This window comes from Chenopodium quinoa, unplaced genomic scaffold (genome assembly GCF_001683475.1).
Source record: "Chenopodium quinoa cultivar QQ74 unplaced genomic scaffold, ASM168347v1, whole genome shotgun sequence".
In the NCBI taxonomy this organism is placed as follows: Eukaryota; Viridiplantae; Streptophyta; class Magnoliopsida; order Caryophyllales; family Amaranthaceae; genus Chenopodium; species Chenopodium quinoa.
This window is the reverse complement of record NW_018744718.1, coordinates 3,786,740-3,814,125: the sequence shown is the minus strand read 5'-3', so window position 1 is coordinate 3,814,125 and position 27,386 is coordinate 3,786,740. Positions and strand designations below refer to the sequence as shown.

Genomic DNA, 27,386 nt, shown 5'->3' with positions numbered 1-27,386 from the left:
TTGTCCAAGGTGCTTAAGGCAAATTACGAATATCTTCCCATTATAAGTGGCGGAACTATAAAATAATTTAAAAGGTGATCAAGTTAAAAAAAAAAAAAACCTATTGCTAAGAACTAACAGGGATAACAACACTATTAGACCTTTATAAATTATTTTTTCAAATACATAGATAAAAGTTACTAATCTGTTTTTTCAAGTATAATACTGTATTTTTTGCATTATATATTTTGTCAATTTGACTTATTATTTTTTAAACAATGTATAATAAACAAATGCTATCATATTCATGTAGAATACATATTGTTTAATTAGCATTTTATTATTTGTATCAATTAATTTTTAAAATATTAATAATCAAAATTACATATTGATAAAAATGTTTGGTCAAAGTTTTGCCCTAGAAAAAAGGAGTATATGATATACTTTACTCATTTTTACCCTACTTATAAATTTGAGATATTTTTTGGTGATTTATACATGAGGAAATACATTTTTTTTCCTTTAAAAAACAAAATTCTATATTTTTAAAGATAAAAGTAGTTGAATTTATGCATTGACAAATATTCATATTAATCATATATATATATATATATAAATGGTCAATAAAAACTGGGTAACTTTGATAGTTTGATACAATACTATTTTAAAAATTTACATTTAGACCGATACTCTGTGTTACAAAAATAAAACTACGAGTATTTTGTATATAATAATTTTTTTTTCCTGTATTTATACTAATGATAAATTTATGGATAAAATTTGTAAAGTGTGACACCTAAAAAGCTTTTCATAAAACCCAGATACTAAAATAAGCAATTCTAATATTCTTATCAAAAAAACAAAAATAATTATAAATTATAAATAATTCATTCAATCTGCGAAAATTATAAATTAGCACAAAGCCCTCAATCCAACTGCTGTAATTTGAACTGAAATTCAGTTCTTCTCCTTCTTCCTCTCACATTCTCTCTCCTCTTCCTCATCTTCTTCTTCTTCTCTCTCTGAAATTCGGAATTTCATTCCATTTTCAGTTTCTTCGAATTTCGAGCTGCAAATAATAATAGTTATTATAATAATCATACCAAACAACGAGAATAATTAATCTAATCTCGTTTTAAAATCTCGATTTGTCGGTTTCTTACCTCGTTTTTTTTTTTTTGGTTATCATCTTCTGCAACTTATTTCTTTCCAATTTTATCTTCCTTTTTCCTCCCATAAATTTCTGCATTTTTCTGGATTCTATATTTAATTTCATAATTTTTTTTTGTTTGTTTTTTTTTTCCTTCTGGGTTTTGAATTTTGTTTTCTTCAAATAGTAAACCAAACAAACCCACTTACTATATGAAAATTTACCAATATAGATTCTAACAGCTAGCGGCTTTAATGGAAGAATAGCTTCTTCTTTCCATTTCTAGAAACTTCCAGAAAAAAATTTCATCTGGGTTGGTTTGTTAGTTTATTTGTTGATTTTCTTCTAATTTTCGATCTGGGTATTACTTAGTTTTAATGGATAATTTCTCAACAACGGCGGCGGCGAAGACGGTGGATGGGGTGGTGGGGGAAATTATGAGGATGCACAAATCTCTACCCACTCGTCCAGACATTGAAGAAGTTGAAGCTGCGACAACTTTAATCAGAAACATTGAAAGAGAAGATCAGTTGAAATTGGAAGCCATTGCTAAGCAAACTAAAGGTAGAGCAGTACCAGAAGAGCTGTTCTTTCTGTACCAAGAGATGCAGAAGGCTTTAGTTCAGTTTCAGAGCAAAGAACAGAAGAGGGATGCTGTGAAATTGCTTGATCTTGAGAATGCACACAATGTGTTCGACGAAATGATTCAGAGAGTTTCTCAGTGTATTTCTCCTTCTGCTGATTCTGGGCAATCATCTTCTTCAATGAAGAAGAAGGATTTGAGTGTTGGGCCAACTGGGCCTGTGTTAAAGTCAAGGGATTTGGATTCTTCAGTTGCTTCTACAAGTTTTTATAATTTGGAGAAGAAGGCGCCTGTTAAGAGTGAGCTGTTTACTAGGGATGATAGTTATGTTAAGAAATCTAAAGCTGCTACTGCTACTTTCCATGTTGATGGGTTTGATTCTACTCTCAAGATATCCAATTATTCAGGTAAAGATAAAGTTTCCTTTTTTTGTCATTAATTATAGTCTTTATTGTTGTTTTTTGAGTGGACAATGATATATTTGCTGACTTTGAGGGGTTGGGCAATTGTTTTTGTTGAATTTTATTGGTGGGATTTCATGGTAAAGTGTAAATTTTTTGATTTGAATGAAATTGATTTTGGGGATTGGTTTTTCTGACTTTTGAGGTTGTCTGGGTTTTGCGCATTTATCAAGAAATTTTCTGTTTTGTTTTTGCTGTTTGTAGCTCAAGATGCTGCTGAGAAATTGAGTTTGATTAAGCTAGCTAGCTTAATTGAAGTGTCTGCAAAGAAGGGTACTAAAGAGCTAATTCTCCAAAACAAGTTGTCTGATCAAGTTGAATGGTTGCCTGATTCCATTAAGAAGCTATCAGGTTTAATCACTCTTGATTTGTCAGAAAATAGGATTGTGGATTTACCTGATACTATTGGAGGGCTTTCCTCGCTGTCGAAATTGGATTTGCATTCAAACAGGATTACTGAGCTCCCAGATGCAATTGGGGATCTCTTGAATCTTGTTTGTCTGGATGTCAGAGGAAATTACTTGGTTAAACTCCCTCCATGTGTTGGTAGGTTGATCCGTCTTGAGGAGCTCGATGTGAGTTCAAATAAGTTACATTCGCTACCTGATACTGTCGGGTCTTTGGTTAGTCTTAAGAAGCTGAATGTGGAAACTAACAATCTCGATGAACTTCCTCATACAATTGGTCTATGCTCTTCTCTTGAGGAGCTTCGACTGGACTATAACCGGCTTAGAGCCCTCCCTGAAGCTGTGGGAAAGATTGAGTCCTTGCAGGTTCTTTCTGTTCGGTACAATAACATTAGACAGCTGCCTACCACAATGTCATCTCTAGCAAAGCTGAGGGAGCTCGACGTGAGCTTTAATGAGCTTGAAGCTGTGCCTGAGAGCTTGTGTTTTGCTACCTCGCTTGTCAAGTTGATTATCAGTAACAACTTTGCAGATCTGCGCTCTCTTCCGAGGTCAATTGGGAACCTTGAGATGCTTGAAGTGTTGGATATGAGTAACAACCAGATCCGTGTTCTGCCCGAATCATTCAGGTTGTTATCACGATTAAGAGTGTTCCATTCTGATCAAAATCCTCTGGAAGTGCCTCCGAGACATATTGCTGACAAGGGTGCACAGGTGTGTGGAAATCTTCCCTGCTCTCTCCCTTAATTTGAACTGGATAGTGGTGATCAATTGTGTTTTTACAGTAGCTAATCAGTACTAATTATAATATGTTATGCTATTCAGGCTGTTGTTCAGTACATGGCTGATCTTGTAGCAAATAAGGACGTCAAGCAACAACCCACCAAGCAGAAGAAGTCTTGGGCACAAATATGCTTCTTTTCACGGTCTAACAAAAGGAAGCGCGGTGGTGCAGATTATGTCAAGACATGATCTATTTAGACTGAAAAGAAAACCAACCTCATAATTCTGCTAGGTATGTGAATTCATCACCTTATACTATGTCAATGTATTATCATCATCTGCTAATGGGTAAAAACACCAAGCTTAAAGCCTTAAGGATCCAATTGTCACTGATTATGCAGTCCAATTTCGTAGAGTTAGGATTAATTATTGCATAGAAATAATACTTCGTACATGATTACTAGGGATTATTTACTGCCAATTGTACTTACATATGTTACAAATTATTAAATGTAATCTATCCTAGAGGGTGGCGAAAAACGGATTCTGTGGTGCACTTTCGGAGATGCACGAACAGGCCGACAGTTAGGGGGTATGAAGGGGTGATGTTATGTTAATTGACAATGATGTATATGAAGCAAAGCTCATGTGCCTTTGCCTTGGTCATGGACAGGGAAGCTGAGCTGTTTGTTGAGTCACATGGAAGGAAGTTGAGGCTCTTCTTATTTACCAACATTCAACAATGAATTCAATCCTTTCACAGCCTTGACTAAGCTGTTGTAAACGTGCCTTTGTCTCTCTCATTGTAGATTTTTTTTTTCTTTTAATAATTTATTTATTTATTATGTCATAATTCAATTGTATTTCTGGAGATGGAGATATACGAGATTGTAAAGCTTTTATATTTTTTTATTACAAAACCCAGAAAAGTATGAGTAGTTGTAATTAAAAGTTTCACGTTTATTGTTGAAATGAAAGTGTATCTCTGTTCACGTTTCTTCAGTGTGCTGGCAAGTTTTTGTTGTTGATTTATTCAGATAAATACTGGTTTTTCAGACTTTGGAAATTGAATATTGGATCTGATTATCATGGAGTAAATATAATGGTTAAATATCATAAAAACAGATTCCAGTTGTAATGAAGATATTTTACGTGTTGTCATGTAAGAGGGCGGGAAATATAGTTGCACACCTTGTAGCTAGGTGGATTTTGTTGGATCGGAAATCAGTTTGATTTTATCTAATTTCTCCCTAAAAATAACTAAATCTAATGATTGAAATATAAATGAGTTTTGGTTTAGGTACCCCATAGAATAGATTCTAAGACAAGAGTTTTAATTTGGGAACCATGAAAGGGATAGTTTGTTTCTAGTAATGTGATTTATCTTCAGCTTTATTAGTAGTTGAAAAATTGAAATACTACACCTTAATTATTATTGACTTTTTTTGAAAGATAATTATTATTGACTTTTTTAAACCTTAATAATTATTGAATTTTCAATACCTTAAATTGTTGACAAGAAAAATGATCAATACTACAAGATCTTTTATGTTCAGTTGTTTTTTCTCTTTTTGTGTTGGCTTATATAGTTTATTTTTCTTTTGGGGTGTCCTCAAATCGCAAAACAACGCAAAATTCAAACTTAAAACTGTTTTTTTGGTGTTTAATCAAGTTTATGTTTCTCAAGATCGAACCTTGGTGGTTAATTTTCGAGTTTTGATCTGTTTTGCAAAGGTAGTTTTCGAACTGAACGGTTCTTCCAAAATGACGGTAGAGATGATGTAGTTTGACGTCTATTTTCAAATTGCTGAATCTGCAAGAAAAATTAAACAATTTTTTCAACATGAAAAATTAGAGTAAAAGAATATTATTGACAGTGGGTAAAGTTTGCTGATTTAAGAGACTTAATGTACCACTAGGGAGAATATTACTCAATGTGATTTACGTAGAGAATCTTCTTGGTTCAATCAAGGTTTTAATTAATGATGAATCTACACTAATGGATTTCAGGACCCGTCTAAAATTAAAGTATTAAATTTGAGTAATTTCCTATCTTACCCTTACCATGGGTATAATAATAAGAAAACTAGGCTAACCCTTTTTAGTAAAAGAAGCATGGCTCTCCTTTCTAAGAGTCTAATACCATAGTTTTTGTAAGCACTTTTGGTTTCTGAACTCCCACAAACTATTTGAACAACAATTTGAAAAGTGTACAAATCCCCCTTTATTTTCTTAAATCAAGTAAAATACAACCTTGAGATCTGAGGGAGGAGGCATAAGATTTTAGGTTGAACTCCTCGGAATAATAAACAAACAAAATTTAGATTATGAATATTATTATTCCGAGAAAATATAATATAAATATGCCCTTTTATTTAGAGACGGAAAAATAACAAATATATACATGATTAATAGTGTCATTGTCCAATGAAATATCCATTTGACGGTTGTAATTAAACTTAAAACAAAATAAGAAAAGAGGAAACATGCGGGGATGCCCAACATGTGTGGGATTGTCTAAATTGATAGGGAGTGCACTAATAATGACAGAAATATTGCTCCCTGGCCATCCCCCTCAAGTATCTTTTTTTGTCTTTTTTGTACTTTATTTATTTGGGGGAATTATTATTGGTACTTAATTTATTTTAAAGAAATTATTTTTGGTAAGACAAAGCTTATAAAAAGTGGCTTTATACAATGTGGTGGCTTGAATGGAGCTCTCAAGTGGAAGCTTCTTTGATAGTAGATTACAAACAAAAGTACATCTCATCTGAGAACTTGAGAATATTTTGCATCATAAAGTTCCTGGAATAAAAAAACACTGCTTTCATGGTTTTTATGTTTTACCCTTGAGATAAACAAAAAAACGCAATACAATCAAGTCAGGAATCCACATCGGACCTCATCTAACTAGATCTCATCACAAAATCAAAAATGCCGTCCAGTTTGACTTCGGGAATGTAAAACTGGACGGCATGTTAGATGTTTACGGAGTACAACCTATGCAATAACACATAGACAAGAATCACAAGGTTATGATATCAAACCTGGTAGACAAAATCCAGCAAATGAATGGGTGTAATGTTAATGAAAAAGGAACTTGAAGTATAGTGTTTGGTTAAGGTTTGTGGGAAGTATAGTTCTTACAAGAGTTGCAATTGACGTGTTTTGATGCCAAATGAAAGCTTCCAGTGAATTTCAAAATGGCTTGAAATCATAATGTTGTCTCCAATTCTCTATTGCAGCTAATATCTCCACTAGTCGGTCTGCACGATTTAACACAAGGAATATCATTTATCAGTACATTCAGACATTCAGTAGTAAGCATCATGACAAAGGGGTAGTTTTAACAGAATATTGTCTAATAAATTGAAATGAAACAAAGGTAGATATAGCTAAAAATTGATAACTCACATAAATGAATTAACAAGGAATACGTGGTACTAAAATAATTTTGACCCAATCATGAAGCATTATGTGAAAACTGCAAGGCTCTATGGTTTCACTATGGAGGTAGATTTCAGCTCTACTGTAGTAATTTTTAACGTTTTTAGCGTTTTTTTTTTTTCTTCTTGACAAATGCTTATAGAATACACGTTCTTAGTCAACGCTACCGCTATCATTCAGTGAAACATATGAAGGTTCAAAGTAAAACTTACTAAATTCAGAAAGTGGCCTATTACTTTGGGGCAACCTAAAAAAGAATTGTGGCCTATTATACAGAGATAGCCCAGACAGGAGTAAATTTTTTGCCGGTCACCTCAGGTCATACAGGCATTAAGAACTGATCAATTGATCATAAGATTATGAACTATGCTGCTTATTTAGTAATCAACAATGTAGCTTACATAGTATGGATGCAAAAGGGCATGTCAAGTATATAGCCATATACCGCATTTACCGCGATATCACAATGGCAAGTTGGCAACACCTATTATTAGAACAAATCTATTCTGTACATTGGTTACACTGGTTAGTTGTGGCAGGTTAATAGGCTTCCTCGACAGAGGAGATCTTGGCTCAAAGAAGAATTAAATCTATTGTTATTCAAATTGAGTTATATTTAACTAGCACACTTTATGGAAGATAGTCATAAGAAAGTAAAGGGTCAGATTGATTATATTGTGCAATCATAAAAGAGTACTTACAGCCCATTCATAACTTTTATGCAATCATAGAAGAACCACTGCAAGGTGACTACTGGTCCTACTAGTATTATCCTTATGGAAAGGCTCCTCGTGAATAAGTTTACAAGTCCAATTTTCTTTACAGCCTGCAAATCAGGTAAAAATATCACGTATGTGAATCAAAGCAAGCATGTATGTGATTTAAACCCGGAATAGAGGGTAGTAAGTCTCACCAATCTAATGGTGTCGGCCTTTTTGTTGTACATCGTAGTGACAATGTTATCAGCTGGATTTGATATAAGACTACCAACTGCTCCAGCCGTATATCCTGCTATACATGTTACACTGAGTTGCCTAGCTTTGGAACAATCTTCTTTTCCCTTATTGAGAACACTGGAATACAGAAAATCCACAGTATGCTCAAATGTTGAGAACATCACCATAGAGACTGCAGGAAAAAATTGAAATTAACTCAGACAAACTGGATCAGATTTAAACTAAAGTATTTGCATATATATCAGAAACCAGGGCTCATATACAAATCAAGGAAGAAGAGGGAAGTAAATCACAAAACTTGCACATGACCAATTTGCCGTATACATCATCAACTTAAACTCCTTTTGTCTGGAAAGGGATGTTATTGTCCTACAATCTTAAATTTGATGGTTTTATTAATCCCCTGACCAATTTCCCATGCATGGCCTTCTGAATACATCACCTTTCATCCTCTGTGCTCCCTTTCTCAGCATGTCCATCTCACCTCTATGTCCCATTTAATCATTTATCAGAACCAAATTAATTAAACGGTTGTGTTCTCCTCATCGATAACATAGCTGTTTTCTGCTACAACCAACAATACAAATTTCTGCAGCATGTACACATTGAAATCCACTAGGCTGCTTGAAATCATTCACAACTTTTGCTCACTGACAGTAGACTTGAAAATTTTACTGGATGGTCGCTAGTTTGACCCACTTTCATAAGCACTAATAGGCAAGTTCAGAAGAAGGCTTTGAGGGAAAACTAGCTCGATAATCACCCAACCCAGATTCATTAAGTAGGAAAGACAAAAGTTGAGTATCTTTAGAATTAGTGGGCAATATCTTGAGATTGTAGTGATAATTGATTATTATTATAGAAATTTGACGATTTTTCCTGAACATTCCAAAATAGCACGATTGACTGTAAATCCTGATCACGGGTGTACACAACTATCCTGTGTCAAAGTCTACATCAGCTGATTTCTAGATATCCTAGTTATTATATGAATGATCCTTACAAGATATAACCCTATTTCCCTATTTTTCAAATGACCAGTATACCAAAGTCTAATAGAAAAGCAGAATTTACATGGAAGGTTTCGACCCCAAAGTGGAACAAGCCCTCTGTAAAAACTGCAAATTGAAATGGAAAACAACAACAATCAATAGACAAGCAATTCACAAAACAATTACCATGTAGTAACTGCGGTGGTTAGATTATTACCCATAGACGCTCTCTGATGCATACAGCTTGGGGAATCCATCACGCAACCCTTTGCCAAAAGTAGGTTGAGCTTGCACCCGGACCTTGATGGCTTCAAAAGGACAAAGCACAACGTTGGCAATCACCTCAGCGGAAGCACTACTAGCAAAGAAAACCAGACTCCTGTTGCTGTCTGCGAGCACATTTGAATACAGTTTCTTGAAGTACTCGTATAGACCAAACCGACAACCACCTTGCATCCCGTAACCAATACATTTGGTAGCCCACCCTCTCCAAAGCACTGAAGGCCCTTGTTCTCTTAGCAAAGTAGTTAAACATGATGAAATGCTATAGTACTTGACAGGATTCACCTATGAACAAAGCGTTTCCAATCAGACTATTTACATATCAGCTTGATTAGTTCCAACCAAATTATATTAACGCAACCTGCCACTAACTCGGGCAGAATGACTCATCACCTGAATGTGACCCGATATGAATCGACTCAAACTGAACCTAATTGAACCATGCATTCGGCACTTCTAAATCTCTAACTATAATAACGAACAAGAACACATTTCCCTTAACCCTAGATAGAAGTAACACAACACATACGAGGGCCAATGGAGGTTCAAATTGACAAATAAACCAACAGGAATTTACAGAAAGATTCAACCTTTATTGCTAGAAGGTATAATCTTTATAACCCCAACAATTAAAACATAAATGTACGAGTTACAAAATCAAATTCAAGGTCCAAATGTCGCAATAATAAACAAGAGAAAACCAGAAAATTAAATCATGAAGAATTTGAGATACCCAGTAAATCATATATAATCACAATTGAAAGATAAAATTAAATTGAAAGATAAAAGGGGGTTAAAAGAAGGAACCTGCATATTGACTTTGAGAACATCAAGAGGGGTGACGACGACATGGGCGGTTCCAGCGCTCAATACTCCTCCTACTGTGCATAGCCCAATGTACCCACTTCCTCCTTTTTCTTCCTTCATTTTCATTACTTTTTTATGGTTTCCTTTCCACCATTTCTGGGGTTTTAAGCCATCTCAAGGAAATTACTCCGGTGCCGGGTGGGTAAAAAAGTTCGTATATGCACCCGACTCGTACCTGAAACTGAAATAGGATGATCCGAAACTGAGCCGAATAGAAATTGACTTTAATTGAAATTGATCTAAACTGAACCAAATGAAATGAAAGTGGAAGTGATTTGTTTCCCACAATAAGCTAATTGACCCGACCCTAGTACACTCATCTTGAACTCTTCTTACTTGAGTATGGCGTATCTGATCAAATACACTCAGATTGAAAGAACTTTCACTTGATCTAATCCGACCTTCTAACCAAATGACCTATTTGATACTTCAATGCATACCCTTTAGTTTTCAAATGACATATAAAATAACTACATGTTTCAAAAATCACATAATATACCCTTTAAGGATTTGTTATCTTCACCTAAAATAAGGTGATCTGATATGAACTGAATAAGGTATGACCTGGTCTGATTTGAGCTTTTTTAGTCTAAAATGGTCTGGTAATCTAGAATATTAATTTGACTAAACTTTCACCACATTTTTATACTAATTTAAAAGTAAAAATATTATCAAGTTGAATTTTGTTAAATTCGTTTCACCATGTATTATTCAAAAATCCTAATTAGATCAATTTGGTGTATTGTGCAAAATCCCTCTTATGTTTGAGGCTAATTACTTCCTAATTTTCCCAAGTAAATACGCTTTAAATAATCCAAATACAAATCAATAATAAGGAGCCAATTTGGTAAAATACTTGATTAGTATTAAGATTCAAGTTGTTCACCGAAAGTACATGCATTGCATGTTACATGTCAACTAAATTATTTAAAGCTAGCCTTAGGAATTAGGATACTTGATTACTAGCAATTACATATTTAAATATACGCCCTAATTAGTTTTAGACAAAGGGCATATAACTTGCTTAGCTTAAGGAACCTAAATAAATAGGTCATTATAATCAGAAACTATCTCATCATAATCAGCAAATAATTTTTCATAATCCAAACTATCCTCCACAACAATTTGTGAGTTGATGTTATTGATGCTATTCAAAGCTGTTGCTGGATCAGCCTTCGACGAATCATGTTGTTCAACAACATCATCCCGCTTCCTGTTGTTATTGTTCTTAGGGCGGTCACTTTGAGGGATACGTTCAATGACCGAATGGCGAGTAGGTTGCCTTGGATAAGTTTCGACTATGGAGGAGTTCACGATACGAATGTCGTGGATGCTGGCACGACGTTTTTCGACAGGGGTGCGACACTTGAGACGCCTGTAGTACTTCTGCCCATGGCTAGCTACTTGGGATGCTGTCTTAGTTGGTACGTAGATTTCTGCTATGTTCTTCCATTCTCCTTTTCCAAACATGTCTAGCCCTTCCAAAAATGACCTGTGTAGAATTCAAACATCGATAATTTTTAATTAATAAGGAAAGGTAAACGGAAATTAGGACAATTGCTCTTAAGACTAAATCCTAACTTATCAGAATTTAAATCATAACATTTGTGAAAGGTTATATATATAAAATTAGTTACAAGAATTTTTATTAGTTTATGTTTCTTGTTCTAGTAGTTATAAGTAAATGTAGGGTTTTCCCTTACGGCCCCGTGTATGATCGACCCTTTAGGAAATCTATTTTCACAAAATCGTATCTAAAAGTAAAGCTAGACGATAAATTTAATACAATGTATTAAAGATTTAGGGCATGAAATAAATGAAAACGGCTAATAATGTTAACTAAAATCTTTAATTGCATACCAATACACGACAACCATACGACATAATTGTGTGACACCTAAAGTATTTGATTGGTCAGTAAAAATGCTCTAAGATGTATCTAAAAGTAAAGTTAAACGACAAATTAAATTAATACGATATAGTAGAGATTTAGGGCACAAGGAAAAAGACCTTAATTACCTGATATCTTTTACTCCGTATTTTGTAACTAGGCAAAAGACCTTACCTATAATATTTTATTCTATAACTGCATACAAGTACACGACAATCAAACGGTCTGATTATGTGACACCTTAAGTTTTTTATTGGTCAATAAATATGCTCATCCCAATCTAATTTTTTTCTCTTATTTTCTTAATTACCTAGTTAATTAATTATGAACAGAATCGTATCTAAAAGTAAAGCTAGACGACAAATTTAATACGATATAATAGAGATTTAGGGCATGAAATAATTTTTTTTTATAGGGCACAAATTAAAGATCCGATAAGCTACTTACCTATGCTCTTTTTTTGTCCATGGTGCACCCCTGCATTGCTTGCGATCAACCTTAGCTCCATTATCAACAGTGGCGGACCCAGGAATTTCCGACTGGTGAGTCACAATCGATAATCAAATATGTAAAAAAAAAATTTTACCAAACAACCAAATAATAGTACTAAAAAATACATCCAAATATTCAAACAATACAAAATACAACCAATAGGCAGCATCCTTTTCCACACTATACTCAAGCCAAGTCCAAGTACCAAACCACTTAGCACAAAAGCGACGGTTTTTGCCAAAAATAGAAGTTTGAGGAAATACAAAGTCTTTGGGCTGACAAGACTTTCTTTGAATGTAAATTCTTCTCACTAAATCTCTATCATCTTTATGAAATTCACTCATCTTTCTCCTCTTTCCTGGATCTTGTGGAAGATTAGCAAATTCATGTTCACTTAATCTTTCATCAAAGATTGGGGCATTAGGAGAACATTGGTCTTGTTCATTTTGAGGGGAATTTTAAGTTGAATAATGAGATGGAGATGAATGTTGTTCACTTTCTTGAGGTTGAGATATAGTTTGTTCATTTTGTGTTGGATGTGGAAGAGAAGTTGGAGTAGGATTCTTTTTAGCAAAAAAGCTAGTAATGTTTTGCATTTCATTTGGAATGCGTTTTCTCTTCATTCTGAAATTACAAGACTAAAATTAACAAACTAATAACTAACAAGCTAATAAACACCCTAACTACTGTTCTCCGTGTAATAACAGTTTAAACAATTTACAGCAACAATCACAAGAAAAAACTTAAGAATGATTTAAGGTTTATGTAACCACAATTCAGACACAATGCTTTACAATTCCTGAATCCGCCTAGTCTATACGGAACTTCCAACCGAATATGCGACTAGCACCACTAACCAGTCCACACTGTAATCTAATTATAAATTTATAATCCTCCTTACACTAATAGCTGTCTTATACAATGTCCGGCATCACATAAAATAATAAGTTCAATTTAACAGTCAAAACACAAATAATGCAAATTCAATGAACATTCATCGTATATACTAATTTTAAGCAACAAGTAATGCAAATTTGATCAGAAATTCACACAAAAAAAAAAGAATAAATTGATGATTACCTTGCCAGACGGCAGACGCTGATTGAGGCGAGTAGGCGGAGCAGCAGGGCCAGCAGCAGGGCCAGCACTGGAGGCGACGAGGCGTGAGCCGATGAGCGAAGAGGAAGCGTTAACTACAAATCAACCAAAGTTTAAACCAAAGTTTAATAAAATTAACTAATTAGACTGAATTAAATTGAAGATAAGAAATTAAAAATAAAAATTAGAAATCAACTTACTAGTGAATTAGCAATTGCGTCGAAGCGATTGCGAAGAGCAGTGACCACGGAGACGGAGCAGGAAAGCATCAAGCAGGCAAGCAGCAGAGGCAGAGCAGGCGACTGGAGGGTGGCTGGGTGGAGGCAGTCTGGTGAAGATGAAGCGAAGAGGAAGTCAAGAGGCGAAGAGGGAAGAACAGCTGAGGAGGCAGTGGGCTAGGGCTTGAGGAAGTGTCGGGACCTGAAGTTAGATTTTTTTTTTATTTTTTTTTTTTAAAAAAAAAAAACTTGAAAATTTTTTTTGGGCCCTGGTGAGTCATTTGACCCACCAGGCACAAGGCCCAGTCCGCCACTGATTATCAACTCCACCAAGGCCACCAATTTCATCCTGCTCAATCATTGCGGTATCTGCAACGAGTTTTTCATAGTGGCTCTTGATTTGTTCAAGAGATTTCCATGGCATAATAGCCATGATTTTTTCATAAAAATCAGGAGAGGTAACTTCTAACTCAACTAAAGCATTCTCAAACATCTTGTTTTCAATACAAGTCCACTCTTGATTATTATTACTACATTCACTAATAATAATAATATTATTATTAGAACCGGAAGGATTCATTTTTATTCCTTGATAATGTGACTTTGTGACTTAGATAAAAATTTAAATGACCAAGCTTGCTTCTTACAACTAACATTCTTATTGTCATTTATAATGTACAAGAGTATCAGAAAGGATCCTCTATTTCATTACATACATTTAATTCAATTTCGGCATTATTATCAATAAAGTGATTGAAACCTAGTTTGTGACATATGTAGCTAAAAAAAAAAAAAAAAAAAAAAAAAAAAAAAAAAAAAAAAAGAAAGAGGTGAAACACAAGATGAAACAATAAAATATAGATAAAGTCGAAATAAGATTTATCATTTTGTATATTATGGACGACTTAAAAAGGAATTAAATGTGCTCCAAATGTACTTGATTTGATATCTATTTGGGTTGCCTTGGATTAATTATAAATTTATAACGTTTGAATGTCTCGTTGGATTTTTTGGTTGTTACATTGTGTCATTGTGTGTACTACTCCCTCCGTTTTTTTTTTTTCATTTGCATTACTTTTTATTTATGGATATTTTTTTACATGCATCACTTATATATTTGATAACCTTATATTATATTTTATCATTTCTCTTTCTTACTTTAAACTCACTCAAATTATTTTATATTTCCCTCTCTTCCATTGTCCCCACTTAAATAATAAAAATATATATTCTTTTTCACATACTTTCTCTTTCATGTTCCCCATCTTACTTTTTTATTATAATAATTAATTCACCCACCCACAATATTATATTACTTTCCTAAATTTTTATTGTCTTTTCAAGTGATGCAAATAAAATAAAAATAACGGAGGGAGTATTACTGATGGTATACATGTGGCACGTTTGAGAAACCTCTTCGGGACCTTTATATTTTCTTAATAACGAAGATTAGACATTTAGACGCTTCATTCTTTATAGTTGTCTTGTTGAATACAAAATATTATGTTTGCAAAAGTTGTTACTAGGAGTAGTACGTTTCCTTTTAGTCATGCAAGCTTATGTGATTCAATTCTACTCAGTCCAAATTAAAATAAAAAAAATATTATATGCCGCGTTGTGTATTTTATGTATATATATTGTTTTAGAATTTGTACAATTTTTATCGATAGATCTTTTTAATAAGAAGGTAAAATAACACACAATTACGCGCGGCTTTGTAGATTTGTACCTAAATTATTCTCACTCTTTTTATCAATCATAAAGCTTATTTCTAATTTATGATTTGTATTAACGTTAGGATCATATATATATATACATAGCCATTATGCATCGATTGAGATGAATTCAATTCCATATATTCAATGATAAATAGACATTGAAGTCTAATTGAAAAAGGAACTCATAATATTATATCATTGCAATACATTCAAATAGTGAATAATAAGATTAATTAAGTTGTGAGAAACTAAGGATAATTATATATTTCATGATGAATACAAATGTGTTTTGCATGTTTAATACATATATTATTATTCATGGAGGGGGAAACTTTATAGAGATTTGCATGGTAGAAATAATATATTTCCAACTTTGTCTTCAATTTTATTTTTTGTTAGCAATCTTTTGAAGCTTCTTGAAATACTTTTGGGCATGGCTACCAACTTGTTTGGCACTTTTAGATGGGAGACAAAACCTTGAAATAGCAGCCCAATTCCCCTTTCCATACTACTCCAAACCTTGTAGGAAAATTCTGTGTTGACATTGATCTTCTTCATTAGTGTAAAATAAGAAGAAAAAAAGTAATGACAATATATTATATAATTTACAATCTCTTATACATTTGGGTGTACCGACTTAAGACAAATTTATTTTTTTGACATAGACAATATATATTATGTTTTCAAAGGTGAATGTAATGAATTCATATTAAATTTTGATGCCGCATATATTAGATATTGTAAACATATAGGATGAATCGGAGTGCACGTGTAAGAAAATATGTAGTCGCAAAAAGTCGAAATAGATTTCCCTTAATGCATAAAAATCTAGCCAAAGGCACGCTACATCATTTGATTTCCATTAACAACTAAGGACATAACCTAATGTGTAAATAACCATAATGTACATAAATATTAGTGTGATATAGAAGGGATATATACTCATCACTTCAACTTAAGAAAACGATTGATATGTACTACATACGTAAATATAAGTAAAATTAAGTTCAATTGGTATAAAAATTCATTGTAACTATTACTTTAAATTGGTAACTACATATAGCGTATGACAAAAACCACTAATTATTCAATTTTAATTGATCACTAGATTAAAGCCCGTGCGATGCATGATTTTTTTAATACATAAATTTCACGAAAATATAATATTTTGAATTAGATCATATAATATTTTGATTAATTTGTTATTGCTTGTTAAGGTACTTTTAATTTAATGTAATTTATAATGCAGTTAGGTACTTTTATTAAATTTATGCAATTTATAATGCGACCTAGTTGATGTTAGTTATGTGGAAAAATTTATGATTATATCTAAATTATAAATATTGTAGGATATTAGAATAAACTACTTGATATTAAAAGATAATTTTTTTTTAAAATAATTTCAATTCTAAAATCACTATTCGTAGGTTTTTCTTTTCTTTTCTTTTTTTTTTTTTTTTTTTTATTATTTAACCTGGCACATAAAATATCAAATCTTATTCGTTAATTTTGCTTATGGGCAATCAATTTTTTTAATTCTTAAATAAAATATGATTTTTTTTTTTCATTTAGGTACTCCATATATTTTTGTACGGTCTTAGACTAAAAGTTTTTAAATATTTTAATTAATTTTACTATTTCATTTATTAACTTATATAAAATTTTGATTTATTAAAATTAAAATAAATAATAAAAACACAATCTCATTCATCAGCTATTTATGCAAAATTATTAATCTTAAAAGATAATTTTTAGTTTTTCGAATAACTTAAACCCTAATATGAAAAGATAATTATTAGTTTTTAAATTATTTAAATCCTAAAACACTATTCATTTGACAAATTGAATTTGAATTCTTAAATTTCATTTGTTGATTTTGCTTAGATGGCGAATACATTTTTTTAATTATAATATAGAATATAAATCTAATTTTTCATTACTTGAAATAATATTTTTGCTTGTATGGCACGTCAAATGCTTTCAAAAAATGCCTCTTTTGCGATGCATGTTTTTTTTTATATATTAATTTTTATTTCTGGATCTCTATAATATTTTTATTTTTATTCTAATTTTTTTTACATAAATCAAGTAAATAAATGCCTTTTTTTTTACTTAAAGTTTAAGTTTTTTAGTTATTAAAATTCTATTATATAAATCCCTATGATATTGTGATTAAGTTTTTATTAGAATTGAACAATTTTTTATATTTTATGTAATTAAAAATGTGATTTAATTTGTTGATGACACTTGAATTAATTGAAAGTAAAATAAAAATTAAAAATCTGTTTACATTATAATAGTCGGATATTTGTATAAAATCTCTAATGTTAAAAGATAATTTGTTGCTTTTTTTTATTATTTAAATCCTTAATCACTATTAGTCGTTTTTTGGTTACGTGGAAATTGAATTTGATTTCTTAAATATCATTCGTCAATTTTGCTTAGGTGGCGAGTGGATTTATTAATTTTAAAATAAAATAAAAATCTAATTTTTAATTGGTCAAAATAATACCTTTGCTTATGTGGCGCGCCGAATGCTCTCGAAAAATACCTAATTTTTATATATTAGATTTTTTTACTTAAATTTTAAGTTTTTTTAATTATTAAGTTTTTAGTATTTAAATCCTAATAATTTTGTGATTATATTTTTATTAGAAATGTATAATTTTTATTTATAATGTAATTGAAAAATGCAATTTCGCTTGTTGATTTTGTTGATGACATTAGAATTAATTAAAAGTAAAATAATTTTAAAAACCCATTTACATTATATTTATCGGATATTTTGATAAAATCTCTAATATCCAAAGATAATTTTTGGCTTTTTAATTATTTAAATCCTCAATCACTATTAGTCATTTTTTAGCTATGTGGAAATTGAATTTAAATTCTTAAATCTCATTCGTTAATTTTTCTTAGGTGGCGAATGAATTTTTTAATTCTAAAATAAAATATATATCTAATTTTTCATTGGTCAAAATAATACTTTTGCTTATATGGCGTGTCGAATGCTCTTCAAAAATGCTTACTTTATATACATATACATATACATATACATATATATATACATATACATATATATATATATTATATTAGTAAAATTACTGTAATTTAGTAAAATCGTTTTTTAAATATTAATTAGCTAAAATAAGGTGAAGAGAATGTGTGACACAAAACAAATTAGCAACACACTCATGTTCATCTTTAGTCCAACGAACGCCCTTCCTTTTATGCGCCGGTACAACTCCTTGGCCTGAAGGCGGTGGTACACCATGGGACATCGACGATGATGAGGAATCACCATCATAGATGTCATCAAGCTCTTCATCTAAAAGACCTGCTTCAATCATCACAACATCGTGCAGCAAAACATCAATATGCGTTTGGATTTCCTCAATTGTCTTCCTGGCATTCTTAAGGCAATCTCTTGAGCCAAATTTGGGCTCTCAAGAACCAATTCTGCTATGGTATTTTCAAATACCTTGTCCTCTTCAAAACTCCAAGCCATTATATTTTTTAATTAGTTTTGTTTTGTTTTGTGTGTTTTACTTTGTACTTAACCTTGTTACTTAAATTATTGAATAAATCATGTATATGAATAAGACTAGAAGATCCAATTGGATGATGCAATCATTTTTTTTTATGCAAAATCTCCAAAGCTTTGATATCTTTGATGAATCATTACTAGAAATGTACATACAAAATGACACTTGGTGAAAAACTTCATTGCCAAAATGAAATGGAGGGAGTATTTTGATTTGAATCCATTTTTAAAATCTTTGTATGGTACCATATAGAGTTTTGTAATATAATATGAGTATGACTGTATTGTTTGATGAAAGAAATAAATTAGAATTTAGAATTATAGAGGTAGAAAGAGTGGAGGGAAAATTGAATGAATATTAAAAACGGCGGGTATTAAAAAAACTAACAGTAAAATCATTAAAATAATAATCATGAATCACGCACAAATGTAATTTATTCAATCATCTAATTCATTTATTCACTTGAATAATAATATCTCTATTATATAAGAATATTACCTAGTAGCTGAGCAAAAAGATAGATGAGAGTAAGCTCTGAAGCTCATCAGTTGGTTAGAGCTTCCCTTTAAGTTTTTTTTACACCACGAAATCTGAATGAGTTATATATATTAATTAACTAGTCAGTGTCCGAGCTATGCTCAGCTCGGATTTTAACATTAATAATTAGTTATATAAATTGTAAAGTAGTCGATATATTGGTTAGCAATTGTTTAAAATACTTGTACAATATACTCCGTAAATTTTTTAAGTTTATGGGGTAGATTAGAATGTTGTCATAAATGTTTTTGGGAATTATAAACTAAATTTGTTATTTTCATAATATAATGAAAATTTCCTTAAAAAAAGGTTTTTTCCCCTCCAAAAACAACTCCATTTTAGTATAATATATATAGATGCTTCAAGCATTTAAAACAACTTAATTACTTCCATACGATTACAAGAAAACTTGATGTAAGGCAATAGATCCCAACCATTGTTTTTCCAAGCTAAAACATTCTTAAACAAACTACTTAGTAGTCACTATATAGTAGGCTTTTTTTTTTTTTTTTTTTAGACTACTTAGACTATATAGTAGCATATAAAACGTGCACATCCATCTAAAACTAGGAGATAATAGATTATTACTTCCTCTGTTCTTTTTTACTTGACCTGTCTTTTATACGTTTGCCAATGCAAAACTTTAATAATCAACAACTTTAATTCTCCATAAGTAAAAAATCATAAAAGTTATATGTTATGATAGTACTTATTGAGACGAATTCAAAAAGATCCAAAATGAATATATTTTCCCTTACATATTATTCACAAAAGACGGTCAAAGGAGAGGTGGTGAATAGTGTAAAAGTCAAAGCGGGTCAAGTAAAAAAGAATGGAGGAAGTATCATACAATAATATAACAAGTGAAATTAAATTTGCTTAAAATCGCATGTAAGTCAAAGAATGTCAACTATATATAGACAGAGGATTGAGTACTATTCTTTTGCATGTATATTTCCTCTCTTTTTTAATCTTATTACAACTTTAACTTCTATGATCACTATACACTTGTTTCTATGATCTAATTTGTGGTTTTCACTTAATAGTAGAAAAGTATGTTTATCTAACTACGAAAAGGACTACTGTCCAATTCTCACCTATACATCACATGAATTCCTTATTAGTATATCTAACTCACATGAAATATGGTATTGTAAGAGACATGCACTGAGTATAATTATAAGGCTGTCTTCTGAATAGTAAGAGTATTCAATGATAAAGCATATGCAAAAAGGCGCATCTTATAATAAGGAGTAGGGGCAACTTCTATCAAGTCATCAACATGTGATAAGAAAAGGAGAAAAAAGGTAGGTCAAGTGAGTCAAGTCATGAGTCTTAAGCTATCAATAAATTGACGAAAGTTAGATATCTTTTCCAATAAAGATAGGAATAACAGAATTAATCATGTCAAGGTTTGATTAAAACATCATCTTCTAGACTAGAATCATACTCCCTCCGTTGCACTTAAAAAAAACCGAACAAAGTATATGGAATATTTAATTGTTTTTAATACAGAATTAATCTTTCTTTAATATGAGACTACAGTAAGTTTAAATAAATATGTTAAGACATAATTCTTGACTATAATTATCAATAATTTAGATTATAAGAAGTTAATACCTGAAAATTTTATATTGAGTCGATCTAACAAGCATCAACGTGACTTTATTTTAATTGTAATTTTATGCATAAAAACCAACATTGGCCAAAGACTTAGTGAACAATGGGGATATCAAAATATTGACCCTTAAAGAAAAACCAAAGTCCGTAATAAAATACTCTATGCTTTAATTAGCAAATTACCCTAAGTTGTAACCCTATTTGCTCTCTATCTTTCTCCTCATCGATGATTGTGCATAGTACTCACCCACACGCACAATTTATCAATTTTGCATTCACTGGGTACATCTTAAAAAAGTGAAGTAAAATTTTGAAGCAATGTTTTAGAAACAGACAGAGCACTCCGTAAAATAATTAAATCAGACCCGAACACACTCGACCCTATGTTAAATCATTGTCAAGTTAACTAAAGCCTTGTTCAGTTCACCTTAAAAAAAAATATTCAGTAAAAATAATTTAAGTTCAGTAAAAATAAGTTCAGTTCAGTAAAAATAATTTCAGTTCAGTAAAATTAATTTCAGTTTAGTAAAAATAATTTCAATTTAGTAAAAATCAGTAATTCTAAAGAAGAAATATAATAGAGTATCAATAAAAATAATTTCAATTCTGCAAAATTAATTTCAATAATAATTTTAATTCAGTGAAAATAACTTAAGTTCATATCAAAAATAATTTCAGTAAAAATAAGGTGAACTAATAATAAAAAGAAAAACATCCTCGGATAAACAGAGCACTGAAAAACGCACGTTCTTCGCCTCAAAAACCTTGTCTGTCGTACATCTGGCGGGAATATACCCTGTTGAAGAACTGGTAATTCGACCCCAATTCTCACCTTTTTCACTTTCTGTCTTTTTTTCATGTCAATTAATTACTGTTTGTAGTTTTTACTAAGATTCTTGAGAAGATTCTTTTGTGGGATGATATTTTTTTAGTTTTAATTCCAGCTATCACCAAGCTAAAAGCCAATCTATAATATCAATAATGGCGGTCTTCATAATCTTCTCCTGCATCTGAAATCACAAATCTTGGTTTTCTGTATTCAATCTTTTTTATTTTATTTTAGGCTTATGATTATAATTAAGGGTCGGTGCAAAATTTTTGTATAAATTTGAAATTATATCTTTTGGCAATAATAAAGACTTCGCTTTTTTCCTGTATTTTTTGAGGGGGCTGATTTGCCCATTGCAAAAAGGTACGCTTTTTTTTTTTTTTTTTTTTTTTTTTTTTTCTTCTTCTGAATTTTAGATCTTTATTGATGGGCTTTTAGATCTATTAATATTGCTATTTCTGCAATGTGTTTAGGTGTATGTGTAATTCTGAATTCTGGTATTACCCCACTAAATCTTATTTGAACTTGGTAGTAATTTTATGTAATGTATGTAATTTAGGGAAAAACTATATGGAATTATGTATGGGATTAAGATTAAGCTATTTTTATTTATGCTTTGATGTTGAATTAAGGTTATATATTGTGGTAGTTCATTGAAAGATTTGATCTTTGATTTTGAAAGTAAGATTTAGCAATGTTTACTCGTGATTTTGATGTGATATAATGATTCAGGTTATAGGGTGTGATTTATAGCAAGCAAGATGAGAGGAGCTGTGTTTGCAGCATTAGCTGCTACAATGGGCAACTTGTTGCAAGGGTGGGACAATGCAACTATTGCAGGTAACTCAAATTCTGTTCTTTTTAGTTCTTTTGCTGATTTGAATGACAATTGAGAGGAATAGTTTGTTGGGTGTTTATCTGATTTATCATAGTTGTAGATTTTGAAATTGGAATAATGTATCCTAGAATTTTGAGAGTTGAGATTATGTTTGATGTTAATGTAGGTGCTCTAATATACATCAAGAGGGAATTCAACCTTGAAACACAACCAACATTGGAGGGGCTTATTGTGGCCATGTCTCTTATTGGAGCCACAGTTATCACGACGTTCTCAGGTCCTGTTTCAGATTCAGTTGGGCGCCGGCCTATGCTGATCGTCTCATCATTGTTGTACTGTCTTGGTGGTGTTGTTATGCTATGGTCTCCCAATGTATATGTCTTGCTCTTGGGTAGGCTGTTGGATGGATTTGGAGTTGGTTTAGCAGTTACTCTTGTGCCAGTCTATATATCAGAAACTTCACCCCCGGAGATCAGAGGACAGTTGAATACCCTCCCACAGTTCACTGGTTCAGGAGGGATGTTCTTGTCTTACTGTATGGTATTTGGCATGTCTTTGATGGATGCACCGAGTTGGAGATTTATGCTCGGTGTTCTTTCAATTCCATCCCTTTTGTATTTTGTCTTGACGGTGTTTTACTTGCCTGAGTCTCCTAGGTGGTTAGTCAGCAAAGGAAAGATGAATGAGGCTAAGAAAGTCTTACAAAAATTACGTGGCAGAGAAGATGTCACTGGTTAGTATTCTGTTTTTTCTCTAAATCTTTAAGTGGCTGTTTTTTTAATTTGTATCTAAACAATGCTGACAGTTAGCATCCCTTAGTCTGTGGTCTGAAGAGTTATATCTTGTAAGATTTTCATGGAGTTGCTTGATAGGAGGTGCTCATTGATTTGGGCTTTGTTGCTACCACAATCCCCGCCATTCTGATGCTGGGACACAGTGAAGCAAAAGTATACGTTATTGTTGATAGATATTTGACATAAAATAGGAAAAGAAAGAGTGAGAAGCTGAGTGTCAACTACTAGATGGAGCTATTGTTTGTGTCGATGAATTGACATGATGAGGGAGAAGAAATAGAAAAGGCCGAGTGTATACAACTTGAGGGAGCAATAAAGTATAATAACCAGCTACTACAAACTCATTGTAGCCATCAACTCAACAAAAACGTGAGAAATTATCTAGGGAAATATACCTGATCTATGGATCTTTAATGCTAGTACAGTAGTACAGGGCCATATAGGATTTTGTGCTCGCATGAGTGGCATTAGTTAGTTAGCATTCAATGTTTATTTGTGATCTTCATAGTTGTCTTCTTCCTGGTTGTATAAAAAATTGAGAATACACACTGATGCTTTTGTGTCCAATTAATTCACTCAATATCAATTTTGTATTATTCAATCATCTTGTAGGTGAGTTGGCGCTGCTTATAGAAGGACTTGGAACTGGAGTGGATACTTCCATTGAAGAGTATGTGATGGGCCCAGCAAATGATGAGGAAGCTACCACAGATAAGGATCAAATCAAACTATACGGTGCTGAGCATGGCCAATCTTGGATTGCCAAACCAGTCACAGGACAAAGCACGCTTGGCATGGTTTCTCGTTATGGAAGCATGGCCAACCAGGGAAGCATGGCGAACATGATGGATCCTCTTGTCACTTTGTTTGGAAGTGTACACGAGAAGCTGCCCCAGACAGGAAGCATGAGGAGTGCAATTTTCCCAAACTTTGGGAGCATGTTCAATACTGCTGCTGATGATAATGGTAGAGATGAAAATTGGGAGGTTGAGAGCCGAGGTGAGGATACCTCTTCTGATGTTGGCCATGATGACTCTGATGATAATCTGAGGAGTCCACTGCTTTCACCTCATGCCTCTGGTGTAGCTCCTCCGTCAAATGGCAGCATGCTGATGCAAAGTGGTGAATTAGTCAACAGTACAGGTATCAATTCAGATGATGATAATTCTTACATTTAAAGTTAATTTTTAAAGTACTATGACGTAAATATGGTTTTTACTGCATCCTTTGAAAAATTTGCTCTTTCCACTCTAAGAGATCTTTTTGAAAAAGATGATTTTGACGATGGTTATGTAATCACTATGAAATTCTACTTTCTCTTACTATATCTGAATACTCGGCTTAGAGGGAATCGGAGGAAAGCAGATCATATTACCTCAACTAAATAATTTAGTTTGATAGAATTAAAGGGAAATGCGAGGTTCAAATTGTGTGACCTTCTACCTAAACCCTTTAAAGTGAGGAGAGACTTGGAGGGGGTATTGAGCCTTTCTTCTCTGACTGAATTTTTTTCTTTCCCATTCCTTTTATGGTGTTTCCTGTTAGTCTGTTACTATTTATATGAGCTATATCCAACCTCATGTTTACATTCTTCTTTGACAGGTATCGGTGGAGGTTGGCAGCTTGCATACAAGAAAGCACAAGATGGAACAGGCGAATTGAAAAGGGTTTATCTTCACCAAGAAGTTGGCATGGGGTCTATGCGTGGGTCTATGCGTGGATCTATGCGCGGATCGGTCGTTTCACTGCCTCCATCTGATCTTCTTGATGGTCAGCTTATCCAGGCTGCTGGTCTTGTGAGTCAGTCCACCCTCAACATCAAAGATTTCAAGGGAGAGTCTCCCTTTGAGGATGGTAATGTACAGCCTTCAGCAGCTGCTACTAAAGGGCAGAGCTGGAGAGAGCTTCTCGAACCAGGAGTTAAGCGAGCATTGATTGTTGGTATGGGAATGCAGATACTTCAGCAGGTAAACAGGATTTTTTGAAGATCAGGATTTGAATTTACAGTAGTTAAAACTCAAAAAAACTCAGAAACTCGATTCTTTTATATCCAGGATTTGAATTTTCTGATCAGTCTGCTTTTTGGTAGCTACGATTTACTTCCTAGGCTGTTTCATCTCCCCCCCACCCCTCCCCCCCACCACAAATTCTGTTTCATCTTCAGTTATCATGTTTCCCTTCGTAGTTAAGGGGATGTAGGCAGTAGGCTTGACTATATTCTCGTACTCCTGCTTATATGATTTGTCTGACATAATTTTTTTTTTTTTTTTTTTTTTGTTCTGAATTCAGTTCTCTGGGATCAATGGAGTTCTCTACTACACCCCTCAGATTCTCTCACAAGCAGGAGTGGATGTTCTCCTATCAAGATTGGGGATTGGTTCGGACTCCGCTTCACTCCTGATTAGTGGTTTGACAACATTGTTGATGCTTCCTAGTATAGGCCTTGCTATGAGGTTGATGGATATTTCTGGAAGAAGGTAACAAACTTGCACAATTGCATCATCACCACTTCATGTTTTTAACACCTTCATTACTCTCTTCTGCAGTAGAATGTGCCACATGATTAATATGTAGTATATAAACATGTTTTTTCACTCTGCAGGTTTCTTCTGTTAAATACACTCCCTGTCTTGATTGGATCACTGATTGTACTAGTCCTTTCCAATGTTATCGAAATGGGAACTGTCTTACACGCAACATTATCTACTATTAGTGTTGTTGTCTACTTCTGCTGCTTTGTCATGGGATTTGGTCCTATCCCCAACATCCTGTGCTCCGAAATCTTCCCTACTCGAGTCCGTGGGATTTGCATTGCCATATGCTCTCTTACCTTCTGGTTTGGAGACATCATTGTCACATACTCTCTCCCTGGTTTGCTCTCCTCTATAGGCCTTGCAGGAGTGTTTGGCATCTATGCCATAGTTTGCACCATTTCTTGGTTCTTTGTTTACATGAAGGTACCCGAAACAAAGGGCATGCCCCTAGAAGTTATCAGCGAGTTCTTCAACGTGGGAGCAAGGCAAGCTGAAGCTGAGAAAGATATGTGAGTTATGTAATATTCAGAGTTTTGATTTGCTCATTGCTTAAGGCGTTGAAGTAGACGCCTGGAAGAAGTCAGTGATGACGAGTCTGATCAACCGAGAGAGAGAGAAGAAAGCAGAGCCTAACATTATTTGCAATACAAATTTGATGCTGCTACATCAGTTAGAGGAAAAGGTTACTGTGGGGGATTACACTACTCCAATCACCCCTTCTTCTAAAAACAATAGTTCTCGGCGATTGGATTTGCAGTTTTGTTCTGTTTATTGGTAGTATAATGTGTAATTTCTATCGTTAGTTTATTTGATTGTCTAATTTGTTTCTCTTTATCCATTGCCATTGTTTACTGGTTACAATATGGAGAAATGGTTAGCTTTTACTTAAACCTTTTGAATCCTAAGACCATGTTAGTTTCTTGAAACACCTCACATAAATCAAGAAGGAAGAGGTTACTTTGAATGTTCAAAGACATGAAGTTTCCTTTACTTTTCACTCTTCAGCTTTGACCTATCTCTTGCCTTACAAAAATTTCATTCATTCATACATGTTTTTTTTTTTTAGTCAGCATAGGTGCACGTTTGTTCTTGACCTTCCAAAAGATGCATCCCATTTGTGTCATCAAGCTCTTTCACAAATATACTTACATTGAGACTATGAGAGAGAAGAAGAGGTACAATATGGAATTTGATTTATCTTGATTTCACAAGAATCGAGTATCACGACCTGATTCACACTCACAAATAAGTGATGTTATATTGAAAATAAGTTTGAATGACTTTAAATTGTATAATTGCCCATAAGTTCAAATAATGAAAATATATACAAGTTAAATTATTAAAGATAAGTCTAAATGAGTCGAATAAAATAAACATAACTTATAATCACGTGAATCTAACTCTAAACACTCAGTTCCTAATACA

The 27,386-nt window shown here is 32.8% G+C and overlaps 3 protein-coding genes and 1 long non-coding RNA gene across 7 annotated transcripts; 2 read left to right on the top strand and 2 right to left on the bottom strand.

Annotated features, from left to right (window-relative positions):
- The first annotated feature begins 771 nt into the window (after positions 1-771).
- Positions 772-4,214, top strand: LOC110703472 (plant intracellular Ras-group-related LRR protein 4-like). Of its 2 annotated transcripts, none has more exons than XM_021881291.1 (4): positions 772-2,119; positions 2,378-3,294; positions 3,406-3,595; positions 3,830-4,214. In XM_021881291.1, the coding sequence occupies exons 1-3, from the start codon at positions 1,507-1,509 to the stop codon at positions 3,550-3,552; spliced, it is 1,677 nt and encodes a 558-aa protein (XP_021736983.1). In that variant the 5' UTR covers positions 772-1,506; the 3' UTR covers positions 3,553-3,595; positions 3,830-4,214. The 2 variants fall into 2 exon arrangements, with proteins under 2 accessions (XP_021736983.1, XP_021736982.1); XM_021881290.1 differs by having other exon boundaries at positions 773-2,119; positions 3,977-4,214.
- Positions 4,215-4,307: 93 nt separating this feature from the next.
- Positions 4,308-10,208, bottom strand: LOC110703473 (mitochondrial phosphate carrier protein 1, mitochondrial-like). Of its 2 annotated transcripts, XR_002507680.1 has the most exons (7): positions 9,788-10,208; positions 8,916-9,265; positions 8,781-8,824; positions 7,664-7,878; positions 7,452-7,576; positions 6,451-6,569; positions 4,308-5,116 (listed from the first exon to the last, which is right to left on the bottom strand). XR_002507680.1 is itself a non-coding variant. In XM_021881292.1 (6 exons), the coding sequence occupies exons 1-6, from the start codon at positions 9,911-9,913 to the stop codon at positions 6,518-6,520; spliced, it is 912 nt and encodes a 303-aa protein (XP_021736984.1). In that variant the 5' UTR covers positions 9,914-10,208; the 3' UTR covers positions 5,617-6,517. The 2 variants fall into 2 exon arrangements, 1 of the variants encoding a protein (XP_021736984.1); XM_021881292.1 differs by lacking the exon at positions 4,308-5,116 and having other exon boundaries at positions 5,617-6,569.
- Positions 10,209-12,318: 2,110 nt separating this feature from the next.
- On the bottom strand, positions 12,319-14,934 carry LOC110703471. Its single transcript, XR_002507679.1, has 2 exons — positions 13,529-14,934; positions 12,319-13,423 (listed from the first exon to the last, which is right to left on the bottom strand). It is a non-coding gene; the product is annotated as an uncharacterized LOC110703471 (long non-coding RNA).
- A 6,740-nt stretch (positions 14,935-21,674) lies between these two features.
- Positions 21,675-26,958, top strand: LOC110703470 (monosaccharide-sensing protein 2-like). Of its 2 annotated transcripts, none has more exons than XM_021881289.1 (7): positions 21,675-21,776; positions 22,528-22,635; positions 22,800-23,366; positions 24,040-24,570; positions 25,030-25,394; positions 25,717-25,904; positions 26,030-26,958. In XM_021881289.1, exons 2-7 carry the CDS (start codon positions 22,557-22,559, stop codon positions 26,472-26,474), a joined length of 2,175 nt encoding a protein of 724 aa, XP_021736981.1. In that variant the 5' UTR covers positions 21,675-21,776; positions 22,528-22,556; the 3' UTR covers positions 26,475-26,958. The 2 variants fall into 2 exon arrangements, with proteins under 2 accessions (XP_021736981.1, XP_021736980.1); XM_021881288.1 differs by lacking the exon at positions 21,675-21,776 and adding an exon at positions 21,790-22,158.
- Positions 26,959-27,386: the final 428 nt, after the last annotated feature.

Coding starts and splice junctions, on each gene's coding strand:
- LOC110703472 (XM_021881291.1), top strand. CDS start 1,507: ATGGATAATTTCTCAACAACGGCGGCGGCGAAGACGGTGGATGGGGTG. Junction 2,120..2,377: donor CAAGATATCCAATTATTCAG/GTAAAGATAAAG, acceptor TGCTGTTTGTAG/CTCAAGATGCTGCTGAGAAA. Junction 3,295..3,405: donor TTGCTGACAAGGGTGCACAG/GTGTGTGGAAAT, acceptor TATGCTATTCAG/GCTGTTGTTCAGTACATGGC.
- LOC110703473 (XM_021881292.1), bottom strand. CDS start 9,913: ATGAAAATGAAGGAAGAAAAAGGAGGAAGTGGGTACATTGGGCTATGC. Junction 8,825..8,915: donor GCATCAGAGAGCGTCTATGG/GTAATAATCTAA, acceptor TTCAATTTGCAG/TTTTTACAGAGGGCTTGTTC. Junction 6,570..7,451: donor ATAAAAGTTATGAATGGGCT/GTAAGTACTCTT, acceptor TAAATCGTGCAG/ACCGACTAGTGGAGATATTA.
- LOC110703470 (XM_021881289.1), top strand. CDS start 22,557: ATGAGAGGAGCTGTGTTTGCAGCATTAGCTGCTACAATGGGCAACTTG. Junction 22,636..22,799: donor GGACAATGCAACTATTGCAG/GTAACTCAAATT, acceptor ATGTTAATGTAG/GTGCTCTAATATACATCAAG. Junction 25,905..26,029: donor ATGGATATTTCTGGAAGAAG/GTAACAAACTTG, acceptor TTCACTCTGCAG/GTTTCTTCTGTTAAATACAC.